At 39.3% G+C, this 20,252-nt stretch overlaps 1 protein-coding gene across 2 annotated transcripts in view; it reads left to right on the top strand.

Annotated features, from left to right (window-relative positions):
• The first annotated feature begins 3,172 nt into the window (after positions 1-3,172).
• Positions 3,173-20,252, top strand: part of KIF20B (kinesin family member 20B) — a 41,495-nt gene continuing 24,415 nt past the window's right edge. For both annotated transcript variants that reach the window (XM_050899174.1, XM_050899172.1), the window contains exons 1-15: positions 3,173-3,236; positions 4,807-4,963; positions 5,485-5,571; positions 5,686-5,802; positions 5,995-6,133; positions 8,265-8,449; positions 10,478-10,526; positions 11,190-11,384; positions 12,926-13,037; positions 13,495-13,566; positions 14,055-14,201; positions 16,633-16,795; positions 17,848-18,102; positions 18,847-18,986; positions 19,590-19,740. In XM_050899174.1, coding sequence (XP_050755131.1) covers positions 4,808-4,963; positions 5,485-5,571; positions 5,686-5,802; positions 5,995-6,133; positions 8,265-8,449; positions 10,478-10,526; positions 11,190-11,384; positions 12,926-13,037; positions 13,495-13,566; positions 14,055-14,201; positions 16,633-16,795; positions 17,848-18,102; positions 18,847-18,986; positions 19,590-19,740 — 1,968 coding nt within the window. In that variant the 5' untranslated portion in view covers positions 3,173-3,236; position 4,807. The remainder of the gene's footprint in view (positions 3,237-4,806; positions 4,964-5,484; positions 5,572-5,685; positions 5,803-5,994; positions 6,134-8,264; positions 8,450-10,477; positions 10,527-11,189; positions 11,385-12,925; positions 13,038-13,494; positions 13,567-14,054; positions 14,202-16,632; positions 16,796-17,847; positions 18,103-18,846; positions 18,987-19,589; positions 19,741-20,252) is intronic.

Genomic DNA, 20,252 nt, shown 5'->3' with positions numbered 1-20,252 from the left:
CGTTCATGTCTCTTTGAAGGCAGAAACGCTGTGCTAGTCGACTTACGCAGGATGGCAAACCTGAACGTTTGTTTGCTTCCAGGTGACCGCCTCTGTGCCGCTCGGTTCAAGGGAAAGCTTGCACGAAAGTACGCACGCTAAAGCACAAAAATTACACTGAGGAACCCAAGCCATTTTTCTCTTAAGTTTGCGCCTTTCAAGCTAATCTTGAGCAGGAAACAAGCAAATAGGTAGAGAATCAAAAGTCAGCCACAGAAAAATGATATTGAACGAACTGGGAAATGTGAGACTGAAGAAGCAGCTCATTGCTTAAAAGAGATTATAAAGGAAAACATACCTGTATTACTAAAGAAAAATAAGCAAACAAATAGCCTGCAAAGTCATGAGTTCATAAAATGCAGCTGTATATGCATTAGAAATAATGGGACCTGAAGGCAACTGACGGGAGTGGGACAGTGAGGGTACCACTATGTAGGTTCAAATTAAAGGAAGTGTGAAATGCATCCACAGGACTGTGCAAATAACAAGATAAATGACAAGCACTGCCCTGAAAGATAGGAGTGAAAAGGGGCTGACGTGGCAGACTACCAAGAAGATAACATAATGCATCATTTTCTTCCAAGACACCTGTGTGACAAGGCATGGGAGCTTTCTATGCCAGTCGGCTCCAAATGAACCCTGCAGAAGAAGGACTTTGCCTCCAACTAGGACGGGAAGGCAGCGCTGTCAGGGCATGGGGAAGCACAGCAGAACCAGGAGTGCTGAGGGGAAGCTGAAGTACTTTGTTAATTCCCTGGGGAAGGTGAGTTGAGTCCAATGAAGCTGAAGCCAGTCCTGGTCTGGCTGCTGCTCAGATGTGCTGAAGGATGCTGGGCCAAGTCCCAGCAATGTTGACTGTGTCTCTAATTACTTCTGACAGCAATGTAAAACCTAGCTGAGATACGCTGTCTCATAGGACATCATCTCATCACTCAGATGAGTAGACTATCCACAACTTTTGAATCCTGTCCCAAATACAAGGAGCATAAGTTTCTAAGGGTAATGGTGAGAGTTGTAACAAGTCATTTATAAAAAATCTTTTCCCCTTGGGGAGTGGCAACCTTGCTCCACAAGTTATAGAGAATTTGAAAAGAAACATAATCAAATTTCAGGCGCTAATGAGTTAACAGTTTTGGCAGCAGATATTTTTGTTGCAACCGGCTGTCCTTGCACAAACCACTTCAAGGAGAATATATTGGTGGAAAGCCATAAAGGTTATTTACATAGATGGAGTTTCATCATCTCCCACTCCAAAACAGGCTGGGTTGGTTATGCTGATCTAATGTTTTCTTTATCATGGTTTGTGTGAGGCTAGAGCACATGTTAGATTGTGTTTTAGTTTGCTCTTTTAGTATGTTGATGGTAGTCCTTTGAGATACTAGTTTAAATTCTGCACCATGTACAGTATTATAAAAATAGTTTCAGAAATCTAATATTCAAACAAAACCAAAATATTGCTTGTACCACGAGCTTTGTTATGCCCCAACTTAGCAAGAACAATTTTCTGCAGGAAATAGCCCCCAACCTTTTTAGGAATACACCTTGCAAAATATTCTGAGAAGATCTTCAGCTTTCCTGTCCAACAAGTGGAAGAGGCCAACTTTCAGGTTTTCTCCCAGGAGCTAATTTTTCCCTTTCTTTGAGAGCCATTCTCAGTCCCCTCCTGGTATGAAAAAGGTGGTTTGGCATTAGGTTAGTTCAGTACTTTGCATTCACTGTTCTGTTCAGGATAGAAACTAAGATACTGTTTCAAAAGTTAGCCTAAGTCTTAAAGAATGTCTACAAGAGCTTTCAGTTTTGTTTGGCAAACGATTTCAAATTCAAAGTTGCATCATTTTCTGCTGTTAAAACAGACCAACTCTTGCAACATGGCCTGCATCCGAACTGAAATCAAGTACACATCTTTTACTGATATGACATAGCCTCTGTTTAAAGAAAGATGGGATTTAATCTTAAAGACAACCTCATCAAAGCAGCTGATACAGGATCTGTGTAGAATTATTCTTTTACAGAATTGCTTGCACCAGCTGGCACTCTTTTCTTCAAATGAAAGACAAACGTTTGGTTTTGGTAGTTACTGACTACTTTCAAGTAACTTTTCCTTTTATTTCAATTTAAAACAGGCAGACGTTTCTTATTAAAGTTCAAAGAATTCCTGTCTGAGTCTAAAGAGAAACTTATGGTGATTTTTGTTACCAAAACCTGTACATTTCCATACCCTAACATTCTAGAAAAGGATGATCTGTTTGGCATTATGACACTGTTTTGAAGAGAAAGCCAAAGGATTTCTCTCATTGCTGTTTAAGAAATTAAATCCCTATCATGCAAACCTGGTACTAAACAAAAATTTCCACCTGGGGAAGGCGTTAAACAAAGATACCTCACTAAGTGTTTTCCACAGCTGTCACTCTGTCAGTATTGTAACCCAGGGTGTGGAACAAGCACAGCCTGAACTTAAAACCGGAGTTTCCCAATTCTGCTGATCCCCGCTCTGATACAGGGCATCTGCAGCTTGAGCAGGTCACTTGGCCTCTTCCCTTTCACTACCCGCGAACAGTGATTATCCTGCTTACATTCAGATTACAAAACCTCAACTTGCCTCTCAGCCTGCAAAACGCCTGCGGAAACAGCATCATTGTAATCACCCGGAGTACCGACAAGCTTGAACTTACATAGATCCTTCTGCCAGACCGGCAAACCCGGGCACTGCAGACGGCGAGGCGGGCAGGTGAGGGCAGGCCGCGGGGCAGCCCGGCGAGGCCAGGGCGCCTTCCCGTGGCAGTCGAGGTCCTGCTGCCGCGGAGGGGACAGGCCCTGACGGCTCTGGGTGCGTGCCATACAGAAGTCTCAGTAAGCACCCCCTCGTAGCCCACCCCCATTGCAAAGCCCGGCCGCCGCCTGAGAGGAAACCTCCTCCCGCCCTGCCGGCCTGGCAGGTCGGCCCCGCCCCGCCTTCACCGCCCCGTCAAGACTACACTTCCCGTCGAGCCTTTCGCCGCAGCAACGCCCGCCCTCCCAGAAGGCCGCGCGGCGCCGCGCACTGCCATTGGTCGGATTTGAAAAGAAGCCGCGGCCGTGCCGGTTACGCTGTACCGGTGAGCGGCGGTTGCCCGGGCAGGTGAGGGGAGCGGAGCGGAGCTGCCTTCACCCGGCGGGGGTCGGCGGCTGGGCCTGCCTAGCGTGGCGTAGGCTCTCAGGTAAGCCGTTGCGGGGCTTTCGCTTCAGGAGGGACGGAGGCGGTGGTTGCGGCCTGGGGGTCGCGGAGGTGGGAAGCAGTGTGGGTGGCTTTCGTGGCGGGCGGTGCTGAGGCCTCTTCCCCTCGCTTCTCCCTGTTGCGATCGTGGTTGCTGGCGTTACGGTGGGTGAAAAGTCACGGGGCGTGTGCGCGAAAACTTTTCGGTACTGCTGTAGGGCGTGCAAGTCGCGGGTAACGCCTTGCCCAGGGCCGTGATGCTGACAAAGCCATACGGCAGCGTCCCATAAGAACGGGAAAATAGTGCAAAGCCTTGAAGTGAAAGACTGATGTTTGCAGAGGGAAAATTTTCCTTTTAAATTTTTTTAAGAGCAAGGGCTGATGCTTTATGTTTTATATAAGCTGCCAGGCTTATTGTGTGGTTTGGAGCCTTTTCTACCCTTTTTTGTGCTGCCTGACAGTGCTACAGGCTGTGTGTGTACTGTGATCACACTTTGCTGTGTGTGTGCCACTCTGGATCCCCTTCTCTTAGGTTGTCTGCAGCTCTAAACTCTATTGTCATGATAAGTAGAGTTACAATAACATATCCCAGTATACAAGTACCTTTTAGTGGCTACAGCCAGGCAATATACCTGTTTACAGCAGAATATCTAAGGTAATTACAGTGCTGTATGACACAAAGTGGAGACAGATGGATAGTCTGCATCTTGGGTTTTGCACGCTGTCAGTGCTTGAACCTTACTGGTCTGAGTGCTGGGCTTATATAAACACTTTCAGTTCCAGCTTTGTATGCATAGCTTAATGTTTGTTTTTTGCCTCTTACGTAAAAAGGCACAGAATGAGAGCATAATTTTGACAAATCACACTTTAAAATAAGCTTATATTTAAAGCAACTAAAATGTCAGTTATCTAACAGATATGTTTCCTGTCAAGGCCTGATAAGAGTTTTGCAGTGTGACTTTGTGTAGCTGATGAACAAGAGTTCTAGATCGTGACAGCACAGGTATGTTTCTTTCCAGTAGCAGCTTATTCACAGGTCAGTGTTTATTCAAGCTGTGATAATATTTCAGGCCAAGTTTTTCCTGGTTTTCATACAGTTGCCTGACAAAAATAAAAACTGTAGATTAGAAGAAACAAGGTAAACATTGCTGCTTAGTTTAGGTATAGCTTTACCTCATTTGCAGCTTCGTGACCTTTGTCTAGATTCATGAAGTTCTGTATCTGCCTTTTACAGGCTAGATAGGAAGACTGAGCTGTTAAGTGTTTTGACACTGTCATGTCAGACATGGTTTTTAGCAAGGTTGTGGTATATGTGTAAGGCTTTTCCCTGGTAAACTGTTGCTCTTGATTGAAAGAAGAATGGCTGTTCTTGTTTCATCATGGTGTGAACCCCTCTGCAGACCATCTCCCCATCTATCAGAAACTTGCTATGTAAATTATGAATAGGATGAATAAAGCTTTCTCCTTAAAGAAATTGCAGCCCTTTGTTAGAAGACAAGTCAATTTGAGACTGACTTCAGAAGCTCTACATTATGTAATCAGAGAGCAAAAAATAGTTTTATTTTATCTTACAGGATGGAACCACCTTTGGATAATGAGAAACTTTTCAGACCATCCTATGTTGCTAGTGTTGAGCCACCTCAAAGAACAGAACCAGTAAATGTGGAAGATATTAAAGCAGATCTCTCTGCTGAATTTTCTTTGGTTTCTTCAAGCTCAGACACAAGCCAGGTAAGAAAGCTTTAATGTTTCCATTGTTTGGATTTTTTTTTAAATAAGCTGAGTCCTTTCATCGATAATAATCAGAATTTTACAGAGAAGATGAAAAACATCTTTAGTATGTTCTTAATCTGGAGGAGATACATAGGATTAGACTAAGTTGTGTGGCACTGCATTGATACCTTTTTGGGCGCATCAGTCCTCTGTGAATGAGGCTAATTGCCAGTTCAGAGCAGCTTAATCACAGAATGGTTTTTTTTGTGGGTTTAATTCTTGATCTCTAGTTGGCCTGAATGTAGTGTGTGTATATATATGTGCTGCAATATTATTAACTCTAAGTTATCACAGCAAAGTTCTGCAGAGGCCTAAGCACTTGTTAAAACTGATGTAGTGAATTAGTTTTGCTTCCCGTGTCATCAGATAAGTCTGTTCAAAATAGCCTGATGAAAATAAAACTGCCTTAACATGCTAGTTATCAAACAAAGAATCTAGTCAAATTTCTAACTTCCTTTTTTTTTTCTTTTTAATTTAAGAGAAGCAGTTTGGAGTCTAAGGGACACATACAAGTTTGCCTGCGTATTAGGCCATTTACATCGTTGGAAAGAGAAAATGAATTGCAGGTGTGACATTCAATTAGTTTAAAAATACCTTAAATGTATGGTTGTGTGTTTTCCTGTGAGCTGAGCTCTTTATACTCTTTTCGTGCCTGCATTGCTTGTGCTTCCTTTTAATAGGACTGCGTTTCACTTGAAGACTCAACAAGCATCATACTGAAGCCCCCCAAAAACTCCTTGAGTCGACTAAGTGAAAAAACTGCTGGACAGATGATACAGAAGTTCACTTTTTCACGAGTAAATGAATTGTCTTTAAAAGTTTTTAATCTACTCCTGGTAAAAGTTGTTTCACTTATTTAATACCAAGGAAACTAGATTTTTAAATTGTCAATAGTCTTTAAGATTATAAACGTATAGAATTTAAAAGATTCTTAAAAAGTCTCTAATGATTGCTTAAACAAAATAAAGATGTTTCTTGGTAATGCTCAGGTGTTTGGACCTGAAACAACTCAAGAGGAATTCTTTGAAGGTACCATGAAGCAACCAGTGCAAGATTTCTTAGATGGATATAATCGTCTTATTTTTACATATGGTGTTACAAATGCTGGGAAAACCTACACATTCCAAGGTATAAGTAGAAATGTGTTCTCCTTGAATGAACTTCCTTTTTTTTTTTTTTTAAAGTGAGGATTACTTTTAGCAGAAATATTATAACTTTTTCCTTTATTTAAACTGTAGGCCCTATACATTGGCTTCTCCTGAATATTAATAAATAGCCTTTGAAAGTCTCCTTCCATAACAAATATCACTAAACTGCCAACAGACAGAGTCACTGCCAGAGTTTACATAAACATATAGTGATATTGCTTTGTAAGGCTGTAATAATTTCAAGCAGGTGTGTGTGACTTTTCTTTTTTCTTCCAAGTATCTAGAATGTCAGGGAGGAGGGGGAGTTAGGAAAATACATCTTCTATATATCAGGCTGTGAAAAGTGTGTAAGTCACTCTATACCAGACTAGCATTTTGTTATTTTTTAGTTTGATTACTTCCAAGTATTTCTGTCTTGTCTCACTTTCTGAGCTTATCAATAATATCCTAGGAGACTTTGTCTCCTGATGCACCATTTCTGTACTGTTAAAGCTCAATATCCTTTCTGGTCAGAAGATGTCATCCTTTAATTATTTTTCAAAGCATTTTAACAAACAAGGTGATTTGGTTCACATGGAAACAACTTCTATAATAAAATGGCAGTTCTAGATGCTATACTACTAATTTTACACACAGAAGTAGTAGAAGGACAAAGAGTTTTGTGCCATGTGAAACTGATCTTTATTGAAGTGATATTGTCTTCTAAGTGATCTTCTGTTAAGTGGATTATAACTAAAGACTACTGCCAGTACTTTCAGTTATCATTAATCTGGGACAATAATGGGATGCTCTTTCCTGTCCTAATAAATAATAGGTAAATAACAAACCCCAAAATTCCTGAAGTGTACAGTCCCCCATGCTTGACTAGTTTGGGGTATATTGTGTGGTGTGGTTTTTCAAGAATTTTTGATTCATGTCTTTTCAGACTCTGGAGACTTTTTCATGGTATTATATTTTTAGGACTTAACTATCAACTTGTGACAAGAATTGGCAGGGCAGAAAGTTGCCTACTGGGTGCCATGATTTCCTCTTCTGTTATTCCCCGTATTGTCAATATAGCCTTTCCACTTTGGCATTACGTGGGAGCTTGTATTCGGTCAATGGCAAAAGACTTAAAGATGAAGCAGTTTTTTTTAGGACTGTTCATTGTTCGCCAGTGACTGTTACTTTGTTCATGTTAAGTTGAATTACAAGTGACATTACAATAACAAGAAATTATTAGAAGAGAGGAGATGAGGAGAAACAAATGTAATGCAACAGTACTTTAACTTAATGTGTTGTTTGGTTACTAGCTTGGTGTTTGAGTGCCAACCAGATTTTACATAGGTTCTGGGTTAGATGACACAGCTAGTGCTGTAAGTGGTAAAAGCCCATCTGTCTCAGGAATAGGAGACATTATTAGAGGCTGGAAGATGATGCTGTCAGAGTCTGACACAGGACAGTAGTTTCTCTTCCTCTCTCCCCTTCTTCTGTCTGGTTTAGAAATCAAAGTTAAATGAACCCTTTTTAAACTTGCATCTGGATTCAGAAACATCAAGCGTGCACAGAGGCTTTTATTTGACTCCTTTTTTGCCTTTTTACCATTTGCTCTGAGAAAAGGGTATGGGACAGGGAAAGGAGTCAGTCTTCACAAGGCTTCCAGAACTCTTTTTGTAGGGTATGTGGAATTAGTACAGGACTGTGGCTGAGAGATCAGTCATCAGTTGTATTTCAAGATTATTCCTTGAGAGAGAGTGAAGGCAGCCTATGAAATGTGATTGGAAAAACTGCAAATGTCTGTTAAATGTCTGTTGGTTGCGGTTTGTTTGTTTTTTTTCCTTAGGGCTAAGCTTATGCAGAATACCCCAGCAGTTTTCGTTTTATGTTATGCCCCTTATGTCTAAGGGGTAGAGCACAGGCTGTTGCTGAAAGCCAAATATACTTTCAAAACACTCTAATGACATTTCTGTTACCTTGAGAATACAAAAAAACCCCCACTGCTTCATGCTGTAAGTGGCCTCCAAATTCCTCATGTATGCCTTGAGATTAGAATTGCTTGTCTTTGTCTTCATTTATCTGTATACCTTGTTCACAGTAATAATTAGGATCTTTCTTTTGTATGTTGCTTTCAGGGACAGAAGATGATGTTGGTATTCTGCCAAGGACTATGGATATGTTGTTTAAAAGTATTCAAGGAAAGCTATACACAGCAATGGATCTCAAACCCCATCGGTGTAGAGATTATATAAAGCTGACTAAAGACCAAGTGAGAGAAGAAACTGCTATTAAAAATTCAATACTTCGCCTAACAAAAGAGGTAGAGGAGCACTTCTTTCTATACTGATGAGTACACGCATATTTAGATAGCTCAATGTTACCCTATTCATTTTTCAATGGGAAGAGACTACCTGTATTTATGCATGGATGAGTCTATTTGCTGTCAGTCAGCTATTCAGATTAGCAGTAAAGTGAGCAATAGAGCTGATGAACACTGTTCTCCTGTGGGTTTCTGTCTTGTGGCTGGATGCTTGATAGGATATAAACTCTAAGCTTTTTTTGCTATAGCTTGGGCACCTGATAATTTACCCTCTGGGGTTACTGGTGCTTAATAAGGGCTGAATGCAAATATTCTCCCCATCTGTGGGGACACTAGTAGGTCTGCTCCTTTAAACAATTGCAGTCTTTCAGGGTACTTGAAAGAAATTAATGATTATGAGGTTGTTTCCCTCTTCCAGTTTGGCAAATATCCTCAAAGGAAGCAAAAATTCTTCTGAAACAGCAGAGCTATAAAGCCAGTGGACTTCTAAAGATTTGAATTAAAATGAGTTTCTGCTGGACTTTATTCTTAAACAGATCACTGTTGAGCAGTCCAGAAATACCTTTCAGTTTTATGAGTTGCCTGGAACTCTAAAGCTGTCTGGTCCAATTACAGTTATGGGGGATTTGTATTTTGTATAAGCATACCTTTTTCTTGGTGTTATTAATTCTGAAATGAATGAAATAATAAAAAACCTGAGCATATGCTAGGAATTGGAACTAGAAAGGGATTATTGTGCTTCTTTTATTTTTAATGAAAAGAATTAGGCATCTCCCTAGAGGTATGCTAGGTTATAATGGGGTGTTCTGGCTGTTGTGAGACAGAATATATGTTACCTTGATTTTTATCCATGAGTTAGTTAACTGGACTTCTCTGGTGTGGGAGGCAGGTGGCAGCAAAATTCTGCAAGACTTCCCTTCAAAAGCACAGGCATGTGTTAAATCTAGCTCTAGCAGTCTTTAAGAACTTCAGAAAAACCTGTCACATATGTGTGTTTGAATAGACATGTATGGCCCCTCTAGTTTCTAAAACTATGGTTATAAGAACAATACTTCAGCTTATAAATTTGGTGGCAGTTTGCATCTAGTTGAACAGAGACAGGTTTGGGTGGGTGTGTAAAGCTTAAATCTAAAAGTTTTGATTACATAAATATTTAACTATTTCAGGAATCACTTTATGGAATCCCAGCTGTTGATGAAATATACTTTTGACAAAACATTAAAAAAAACCCCGACCCAAACCACACCTGTTTCTTAATCCATGTTTTTTCTCTTAAGCATACTGGTTTTGGTAGATGAGTTGCACTTCTTTGCAGTTCGGTGCCTAAAAAACCAACCAACCAAAACTAATACTGGGAATGGAGTGTATATGTATGAACCTCATAAGCTCTAGCTGTAGGGCTTTGTTTTACTTTTTTAAAAGAGCTCAGCAGAAGAAATTTTTCCTTCTCTTTCTAAAACCTAGACTTTATTTCAGCTGTGAAAGGTTTCTACAGCCTATATCATGAAGCAATAAGTTGCTCACTTAATTTCTTAAGCGAACAAGTGTTCTACATTTACCTCTCTTTCTGAAGGTTGACCTAGTAAGCAGTAAGATATGGAATCCTGAATTAGCAAAATACCAATAACAAAATTTCAGGCCTCTCTAGATTCACCAGGCTAAGAGTAATGTGTAAACTGCAACTGGACTCCAGCAAATCATCCTGTTAAATCATCGTTTCTGTGGGGGCTCCCACACCTCTATCTTTTCTGTGGCTAGTTTTCTTCTGATTCAGCAGGCTGAAATGCTATATGCTGTGATAGGGCCTGATATAAGGGAAGTGTCAGGAATGAGTATTAAGGTAAGAATAAACCTTTCAATAGGAGTGTACAGGTGCATCGAACTAGGCATGATGTGTAGCGAGGATATCTGTATTGGCATATTCCAACTACTCTGTATTCCTATCTAGTAGGACAATAGAGCTGTTACAAAAGTAACTGGTGATGTACTGTCAACAATATATCTTAACATCTCTGTTGTCTTTTGTAGGTAGACCATCAAAATAGCACTAACAACAAAGCAGCAGTTGATTCTAAGGGTATGTTTTATATTAAAGAATTGCAATTAAACCTGGCAAAGAAGCCTTCTTAAGGTCAATAACTGACTTTGGGCCTATGTTAATAATAAAATGACTACTTGGCATTTTTATGTGCCTGTGAATTTGTTAGTGAGCAAGTCATCTGGGCAGAAAACACAAGGATAAAATGGTTAGAAGAATACCTGAACAGGCATTAAATGAGATGAAACTATAGCAAGGAAAAGTAGTACTATGTCAGGATACCACGAGGGCCCATAGCATACAGGCTTTTAGAGTAATATATGTAATTAGATAAACCTAATTCTAGCATATAAAAACTACCTAAATACTAGGTTTGCTTTAAAAAGTCAGAATGAAGTGTACTTGTCAGTTTAATTCTCTGTCTTCTAAAGATATTGGAGACTTGAATAATTCTAACCAAGCTGTACGTGTTTGATAGAATATGCAAGTGGAAAAGGAAGTGGTAGAGTAGGTGTCTCTTGCAAATATGTAGGGTAAGCATGTGACTTCCAGATACTTAAGAAAGGGAGGGGAAATTTCAATAGATTCTTGTCTGTGGTAAGTGTTTTTTAGAAGGCTGCTGTAATATCAGTTTTCACTTATTAATTTTTTAAATTGACTTTACTAGGCCTATATTGACTCTTAATATTTTGTACTTGGCAGATGTGGAAGAACTTTTAAAAGACTCAGAACAATCTAGCACAACTGTGAAAAATTACATGAAGTTTTCTGTTTGGGTTTCATTTTTTGAGATTTACAATGAATGTTTTTATGATCTACTGATTCCTATATCAAATGACAAGAAAAGAAAAACACTACGCCTTGCTCAAGACATCAAGGGATGTTCTTATGTAAAAGGTGATTAGAATACATTGCAAATTGCCAAATGTGTAGTTTGAAAAGTCAGTCTTCCTGTAATAATGTTTCTTTCTAGATTAGAAAACTCCTAACAGCACTAGAAGTGTCTACCTTGAGTACGAAAGGCAACAGTCTACATACACAGAAGTATCTGTACCTTTAATAGTGTTTTCTCTTTATTCTTGACTGCAATTCTTAAAAGCCTGCATGCACTCCACTGCCTTGATATTTCTTTGAAATGGGAGAATATTGAAAACAATTGACAAATTTGTTAGTGGTTTGGTTTTTTCCACTTTCTTAAAAAGACTCCAGAAGTTCTTAACTGTAGCTATAATTGGCTCAACCGTTCTTTTTTTTTCTTTAGTATTTTCTGTAGAGAAACAGACTTCAGAGAATACGTGAGAAAGTTCAGTCTGACTACAAATTACATTTTACAGTACTCTAGTTTAATCAAACCTGTGATGTAATTTGTTTTGGGTTGGGGGGGCAGGGAGTTAACAGAACTCAAAATAACAGTGCAATGTTTGTTTCTGGCCACGGAAAAATAGGGTTTGAAACCTGTTTGATTTTTTTTTACAGATTCTTTGGACAATCAAGACGCCAATTATAGATTAAAGGTGTTTTTTGTAGGTGTTTGGCCCGCTGCTTTTGGACAATCAAGACACCAGTTCTAGATTAAAGGCTTTTTTGTAGGTGTTTGGCCTGCTGCTTTTATCTTTCATATGCCAAACTATAGATTCAAAAAGCTGAAATGGACAATAAACCCAACTCATTCATTTCTTCAAAGACTAGAAAATGTGTGAAGTAGGAAATAGTCTGCTTTGAGCTATGCTTCAGCATAATCTTTTTTTATAAAGCTTGGAAGTGTAAGGCTGTTCCTGATGTTATTGAGGAAAACCAGTTAATGATTTTCTTGGTTTTTTTTCTTGGTCACAGATGGTATTTTTTGCTAGTACAATTTTGGTGACCTCTAGTTTAACAGAGGCCATGATGTTCATATTATAAGTTCTATTAGTAGGGTTGTAGGTATTTACTCCAGCACATGCCAAGATGACATACAGATGTCATATTGCAGACAAAATTCTTCACTGATCTTTTTCAGTTCATGGCCCTGCAAGATGTCCAGATGACTTCCCCGCCCTCCACCCCCCCCCCAAAATCGTAGGCTAAAACAGAGAAGCTGTCCAGGTAGAATTCTGCCTTGATTAATATGAGCATAGGGCTTTCATACTCATATTAGACACTATCTTTTGGCTTTTCAGTGCTCAGGCTAAGGTTGCTCGCTTAATTTGGATGGAACATATTTTAGTGTGCTAATAGGATGAAATGATGCAATATACTTGTCCTTCCTTTCCCATGGAAGGAGGAATCTTGATCTTATTTGTCATCATATAATTACTGTCTGTCTGAAGCAGGTTTAGTAAAATGTTTGTATGTCTCAAGTAAATGTATTATTTTTGGTATGCATACATTATCACCTAATCCCTTCTTTCTTTTTGATAACGATATTTACAAGATTATCACGTTTGTTCTTCCTAAAGATCTGCAGTGGGTTCAGATTTCTGATTCTAAAGAAGCTTTTAGACTTCTAAAACTGGGATTGAAACACCAGAGTATTGCAAGCACGAAACTAAATAGTTGCTCCAGCAGAAGGTGAGAAACATTTTGAATAACATTGGGCATAGGATGGTGTGTGGGAGGAAGGAGAAACTACAATATGGCTTGCGGTTTTTAGGAGGGGAATAGTCTTTAACAGGGTCTAGATATCTAGGTTTCAGTTTTGGTGTCCTTTAGCAGTATGTGACCCAATGCTTTAAGCCAAAAGGATTCGATCCTTCAATAAGATGAACATGTACAAGAGCTAACAGTGTTTTATCAAATACTCTCCTTCACCAAAAGTACTTAGATAGAATAAAGCTAAATGTCTGAGGAAAAAGCAAAATAAGTGCTACATAAATATCTCTTTAAAAGTTTGTATTTGATAGAGTATATGCTTAGATATGTTGACAGGTTCAACAATGTTTTGAACAGATGTTGTGGAAGCTAAAAATATTTTGAAGGTATTGGTCTGCTTTATCACTTCTCTGCTGATTTAAACTTCTCCTTTTAGTCACAGCATATTCACAGTTAAGATACTAAAAATTGAAGATTCAGGAGCACCACGAGTGACCCGAGTCAATGAGTAAGTTCAGAGCAGAGTCCCTCTCTCCTTTTGTGATGAAGTTGTCAATAATCTTCCACGTTCGTGTACTGGTACTGCACTATACACCCAGTGCTCCCTGGTAGAACCTCATGCATGTATGGTGGTTCCCCCACTTCCTACACTCATACAGTACTTGGCCCTCTACCTCAAGCCATCAGGTTGCAATGCTGTTCTATATCTTGTCCCCTCTGTTCATCACAAGGTTCTGCTAGCCTGCTATACTCCTGAACTCATGTAAGTCCTCAGAAGGAAGAGGACAGGGGGTGAAAAATAGGAAGCGTGTTGGGAAAGGGTTTGCAGGAAGTAGTGTGAAATTTGATTGGGGAAGCAACATTGAAAAGGATGGAAGGGTTCATGCAGATGAAGATCAAGAAATTCTTCCTCTAAAAAAAGTGATTGTTTTTAAAAGTGAATAATTTGTGTATGTTCTAAGGTAAATAAAGTGAATTTTCCTTTTGTACTTTCAGATTGTCGATGTGTGATCTTGCTGGTTCAGAAAGATGTACCAAGACCCGCAATGAAGGTGATAGATTGAAAGAGAGTGGAAATATAAACACCTCTCTCCTGATTCTAGGCAAGTGTATTAACGCACTCAAGAACTATCAACAGTCAAAGTAAGTCCTTATACGAATTGCAAACTGGTTATGGTTTTTAGGTATTGCCTACAACGTTTAAAAGCTATTGTTTAAAATACACAAGGCTAACACTAAGTTTTTGGTAAAAAAGATGTCTAGACTTGTAAAGCTGTCATGGTTTAACCCCAGTCAGCAACTCAGCACCACGCAACCGTTTCCCCCTCCCCCTCCCAGTGGGGTAAGGAGGAGGAAAGCAAAGGGAAAAAAAGTAAAACTCGTGGGCTGAGATAAGAACAGTTTAATAACTAAAGTAAAATATAATAATAACAATAGTAATAATGAAATATAATAATAGTAATGAAAAGGAATGCAACAAAAAAAAAGGAGGGGGGGGAAGGCAAAAACCAGTGATGCACAACGCAATTGCTCACCACCTGCTGACCGATGCCCAGTTAGTTCCCGAGCTGTGATCCGCCCCTCCCGGCCAACCCCCCCGGTTTATATACTGGGCATGACACTCCATGGTATGGAATACCCCTTTGGCTAGTCCAGGTCAGCTGCCCCAGCTCTGCTCCCTCCCAGCTTCTTGCACACCTGCTTGCTGGCAGAGCATGGGAGACTGAAAAGTCCTTGGCTTAAGATAAGCGCTACTTAGCAACAGCTAAAACATCAGAGTGTTATCAACATTATTCTCACACTAAATCCAAAACACAGTACTGTACCAGCTACTAAAAAGAAAGTTAACTCTGTCCCAGCTGAAACCAGGACAAAAGCCTATACTGTAAAGTCTTGTTGATCTACCAAAGTTATCTTAAACTTGCCTTGTTTTGCTCTTTAAGTCATTCAAATTCTAACAGACTTTAAATGTGCTATCATAGATTTTAGCAATTTAACTTTCTTCTTCTGAGCTTGGTTTATCAAACAAACTTTGGAATAAGTTTAAAACCCCCTCTTCACTAGTGTCATAGTAAGAGTCAAATTTTCAGCCTTTTATTACTCCTTTGTGAACTAACTCCATTTTCTACATACTTCTAGTGTAACGTTTTTCATCAGCAGGATATTGCTGTGCTATCATAACTGTGCACTGACAAAATTTGTCTGTTTTTCCTAAATCTTGACATAACTTTAACACTCTCCTCCTGATCTAGCTAACCATATGCAGACACAAGAAAGCCTTCCCACTATTTATGCCCTAGCTTGGGGATCTAAATAAGAGTAAAATAACACAAGAAGTTAGCTGTCTAAAAAACAGTACAATATATAGTCACAGCTGGATGTAACTGTCCAGGAACAGCTTTCTCCACAGGTTCTCATTTGAAGATCTATTTCTGTCCCAGAAGTTAAATAAACTCTGTTTGCTGGTTGATATGCCTGGATGTGCTTTGCCAAATTCACTTAGCCCGTAACACTGTTGCAGACAGCCTATTCAAACTCTATCACAGCTTAAGATGAAAAAGCTTTGCTAGCGTGTGTTCTTGATTAACTCTACATTTTGTGAATTTATGGTCTTATCTTCCTGTTGTTTCCAGATAGGAAGGATGCATTAAAACTAGTAGCAGCTTAGAGGGCTGTTAATATATTAAGAATGTCTCTTTCTGATACTAACAACTTGAAATTTTAACAATGTAGAAGAAATGTTCTGAAGCATGATCTCTCAAAGTGTTAATAGAAGCCCCTGGCAAGTTGAATAGAAATCAGTAACTTTCTTAAAATGATTCTTGTTTATCGGTCCTGCAGCAAAGCTCCTTACGAGCCATATATGTATTCTGGCAGGAGTGTCACTATCTTGCTGAGTTCTGTAGTACTATTCATATAACTGAATAGCTGTCGTGTCCAAAATGCAGGCAACCTATTCAATGGCAAGTGTGTATTTAGTAATGTTTTAGGAATTCTCATAAAATTTCCTGTAAGCATCAAAAACTACATCACCAGCTGTTAAATTCAAGGGCACAACTTCTGATTTAGGAAATGCCAGACTGCTGGGGGATTAGGGAAAAGTTCTGAAAAGTATCTCCATGTGTTTGGTGTATACTCATTTCGTTGCCTAGGCACTTGCTATTGTCCCTTCTCAGACACAGGATACTGAGTGAGAGAGAGCTCTGATAATGTTGGATACTGCATGCCTAGAACTAGATACGTCTGTTTCATGAATGTGGAAAGGAAAAGAGAGAGGTGGGGTATAGTTTGATGTAGCACGAGACTATGTGACCTACCCTAGGCTAAACGTTGAATGTGCTTTTGGTTTAAGTGCTCCCATCGACTGTATTGTTATAGCCTATCTGAGATAATGGCTAAAGCAGCAGACACAACAGCCATGCAATCTCTTCACAAACAGCTGTATCTAGTCCAAAACAATTTTAACTGATTTAAAGACTAATGCTTTTATAAATCTTAAGTCTTCAGGCTGGATAGCTGTTACACTGACCAGAAACTATTAAACTTCTGGTCATCTGTTCTTTTGTCTTTAAAGGTTGCAGCAGCATATACCCTTTCGGGAAAGTAAGTTAACTCACTTCCTTCAAGGATTCTTCAGTGGAAAGGGGAAGGTATACATGATAGTAAACATAAGCCAATGTGCTTCAGCATATGATGAAACACTCAATGTGCTAAAGTTCTCGGCCATTGCACAAAAAGTAAGTGTGTTTATCTTGTTGATCAGTACTTGTGATTTGCGTTTAAAGAGCAGGTTCTCTCACTTCTAAGAATATGATTTTAGTTACTGGATTTTTCTGTCTCATGTTGCAATCATATTTTCTAATTACTCCTAGTCAGGCTTTATTTCCTTGTAAAGCTTTTAAAAAGGCTTTGTTGGGACATATCTTTTTTTTCTTTGGAATGTGGGGGTGGGAATATCTCCTACTGAAAATCCATAATCCCTATAAAATTTCCACTCTAACAAGACACTTGCTATATTTGGAAGAAATTCCCTGAGATCTAGGTAAATTTTTCTTCTGTACTCATAACATACTCTCACTTAGGAGCAACTCTAGCTGCCTCATGTACTACTGCTATTGTAGTTTGGAATATTGCTCACCTGAAATATTAGTAAAATAGGTTGGACACCAAAGAGGGTTTGAAAGGTCATCTTTATGTCCCTAGAGGCTTCAGTGGGAAAGTGGAGGTTAAGCAGAATGAGTAGAAGTAAGTGCAATGATATAACCCTGGTAAAGTTGGAAGATGAAAGTATCAGGGATCAGTGCTGCAGCCTTAATGGAAGCCATGAAAAACTTCTGTTGACAGTTAGATATGGTCGAAGGACACTAGATCCAGGCCTTTGGAATGTGGGCTCATCTAAGCAGTTTAAGTACAACACTAGAAGGAGCAGACTGTAAGGGTGATACAACTGTTCAAGGAATAGAACGTGTAGGATGACATTCGTGTAATGCAACTAGAAACTGAAAGTATAGGAAATACAGAAATCTGTTGGTGCATGAGATGACAACCCTCTTGTAGGTTGTCAAGCTAGTGAAGCTTGGTGTTCCTGGGATCAAAAGAAGGGTTGGACTACGAAGTGACTCCTTTGTACTCTAGCTGGAAACTGGTCTAAGTAGTGACTCTGAACAGAGGATTGGCTGGGGGAGTACTATGCTCAGGACACCTACAGGAAGGTGCAACAGGTATCTCTTGGAAGTGCCAGTAGAGGTTTGAAAAATACTCATGACTTTTCTCTTTCTCTTCTGGGTAGATTTTAGTTATGGACGGGTCTATTCTTCCCCAAGATCAGTCATTTGGCCAGAAATCAGCAAGAGAATCATCACTACTTCGTGGCGCTAAAATGCTAATCCCAAGGAAAAGATCTACTATCCTATGGGACAGGAGCTTAGAAGATGTGATTGAAGATGATGATGATGAGATGGAGGAACAGCATAATATGTCAAGAGAAGAACCAGTGCAGAAACATGAAGAAAATAAAGTTCTTATTGGAAAAGAAGAATATATGGTATGTGCCAGGGCTACTGTAAGAGTTAGTGTAGCATGGAGTCTTGAAGCAAGGTATTCTTCTCCCGGTTTCCCTTGTGTCTCACCTCCCCCGCCCCGATCAGCCTTATTCTGCCCAAATCCAGCGGTAAGAACTAAAAGTGGGATTACTCATGACTTAGTGCCTATTGTGGGGAAAACTCTATGAAATCTGTCTAAATACAGACTGAGCAGTAAGAATTGCAGATTTGGCTTTCTGTCCTTTTGGTGACCTATGGTCAATGCACAGCAAGTATTACCTAGTTTTTAGCAATACAAAAGACTGTTCCTTTGTATTCTATGCACAAGAAAACTCTGAAAACCGTTCTTTAAGGAACAGCAATTTTAGTCACTTCTAGGGAAGACAAGGAGGAGGGAACAGAGGACTAGAGACTGTTTTGTGGAGGTTTCATTAGTATTGCCCCAAAAATGAGCGTCTGGAAAACAAAAGCCAAATCCTGTGGAGCTTAAGCCGTTTTTTTGAGACAACTGAACGTTCTTTGCAAATGCCTGCTCTGTGCAAACTTATAAATTGCTGTTCTAGTACCAAACAGACATTTCAATCTACCTGTGAATCCTCTTGTTATGAATAAGCTAATAAAAGAACTGGAAGAACTTTTGCCAGTTGGAAGAGTAAATTGTTGTTGTAGTGTTTGAGGAATGGGAAAATTCTCACTTCTGGGAAACTAATTCTTTATGAAAAACTTAATACTAATGGTAATTCTAGACGCTGCTGAGTCTTGTAGAAGAGTTGAAGAACAAACTTATTACTGAAAAGAAGAATAAGTTACTGCTGGAACTAAAAATTCGTGAAGAAGTGACACAAGAATTTACCCAATATTTTGCTGAGCGGGAAATAGATTTCAAGTAAGTTAGCTTTAAGTGGTTTTAAAGTTACTGGTTAAAAAAAATGAAAGTAATTTCACTTATTTCTTAAATCTGTCTCTTGGTCATAAGAGACCACACTCTTCTTCCAGACTTACTGCCTCTGTTAAGAGATCAGTTTCTGTTTGGACTATGAGTTCAGGAAGAATACTGTGTAGGAAATGCTTTGATCTTTTTGGGGGTGGGTAGGTGTGTGTGTGTGGAATCTGTAAGCAGTGTTTGTTCCTGTAGAGCTCTCCCTAACAGAAGAGCTTTGTTGATAGGATGTCTATAGAAAGAGTGACACTTGCAAACTCTTTGGTTACAGCAGTCTTAGTGATACTCCAAATGGGTGTTCTGGCTCAAGAAGCTTAGGAAAAAATGCTTGTAGTCAGGTGCTATCCATAATCTGTGTATATGTGTCTCCCCCTCATTCTTCGGGGGGTGGGGGAATATACTTCTATTTTGGTGTAGCAACACTGTTTTGTGTATCATTCTATTGTGCCAAAATAAAGAAAACATCTTTGTTTATAGGCAGCTGTACTAATAACTTCTTAGGAGCTCATACTGGCTAGCTTTTAGCTGACTTATTTTTTCCTACTATAGAGAGTGCCTTTCTCACGAACGACAACGACTTGAAGAAAATTCTGAAAGACGCCTGGAAATCTTCAAGGAACTTGTAAACGGTTATACTAAACATGCAGATGAAGAAAATAAATTAAAGGATCAGCCTTGCATTGAACAAGCTGGACCTCTGGTATTTTTATCACCCCAATAACATCCCTTTTACTAACTACCTGTTATGGTGATGGTGTGTCTCAAGGATTAGAAGGATGGTTTGAAGGAATTGCATGCTGTGTAACTGTATCCTCAGCAAGATACATTTATCACATTTAATAGGAGTAGTTGCTGAGCCTCGGGTATGTGTTTAGGAATCTTTGGGGTTTTCTGCATTTCTGCAACAAAGTGAAAATTACTGTATACAAAGAAATTGGGGGGGAAAAGCTGCAATTATGGTGTAAACTCTATTGCATTAAGTACCTATTTAAAGTATTTGAAGCTGACTTCTTAGGCCCCATATATGGGCTCTACTGGAGTGGTCCCAGAGACTTTTTCCCTCTTAAGGCTATTGTAGCTACAACTGAAGTAATGAGAATTGTATATACACTTAAGCCATAACTAGACTCTTAACTTGAGGCTGGCTCTTGTGAGTTTGGAACTCTTTGCTTTTAAAAAACAAAGAGGAAAGATATCAAGTCAATGTTTTGA

The sequence above is a fragment of the Gymnogyps californianus genome, chromosome 6 (genome assembly GCF_018139145.2).
Source record: "Gymnogyps californianus isolate 813 chromosome 6, ASM1813914v2, whole genome shotgun sequence".
In the NCBI taxonomy this organism is placed as follows: domain Eukaryota; kingdom Metazoa; phylum Chordata; class Aves; order Accipitriformes; family Cathartidae; genus Gymnogyps; species Gymnogyps californianus.
Note: the sequence above shows the minus strand (reverse complement) of the source record. Positions and strands in the feature narration are given on the sequence as shown.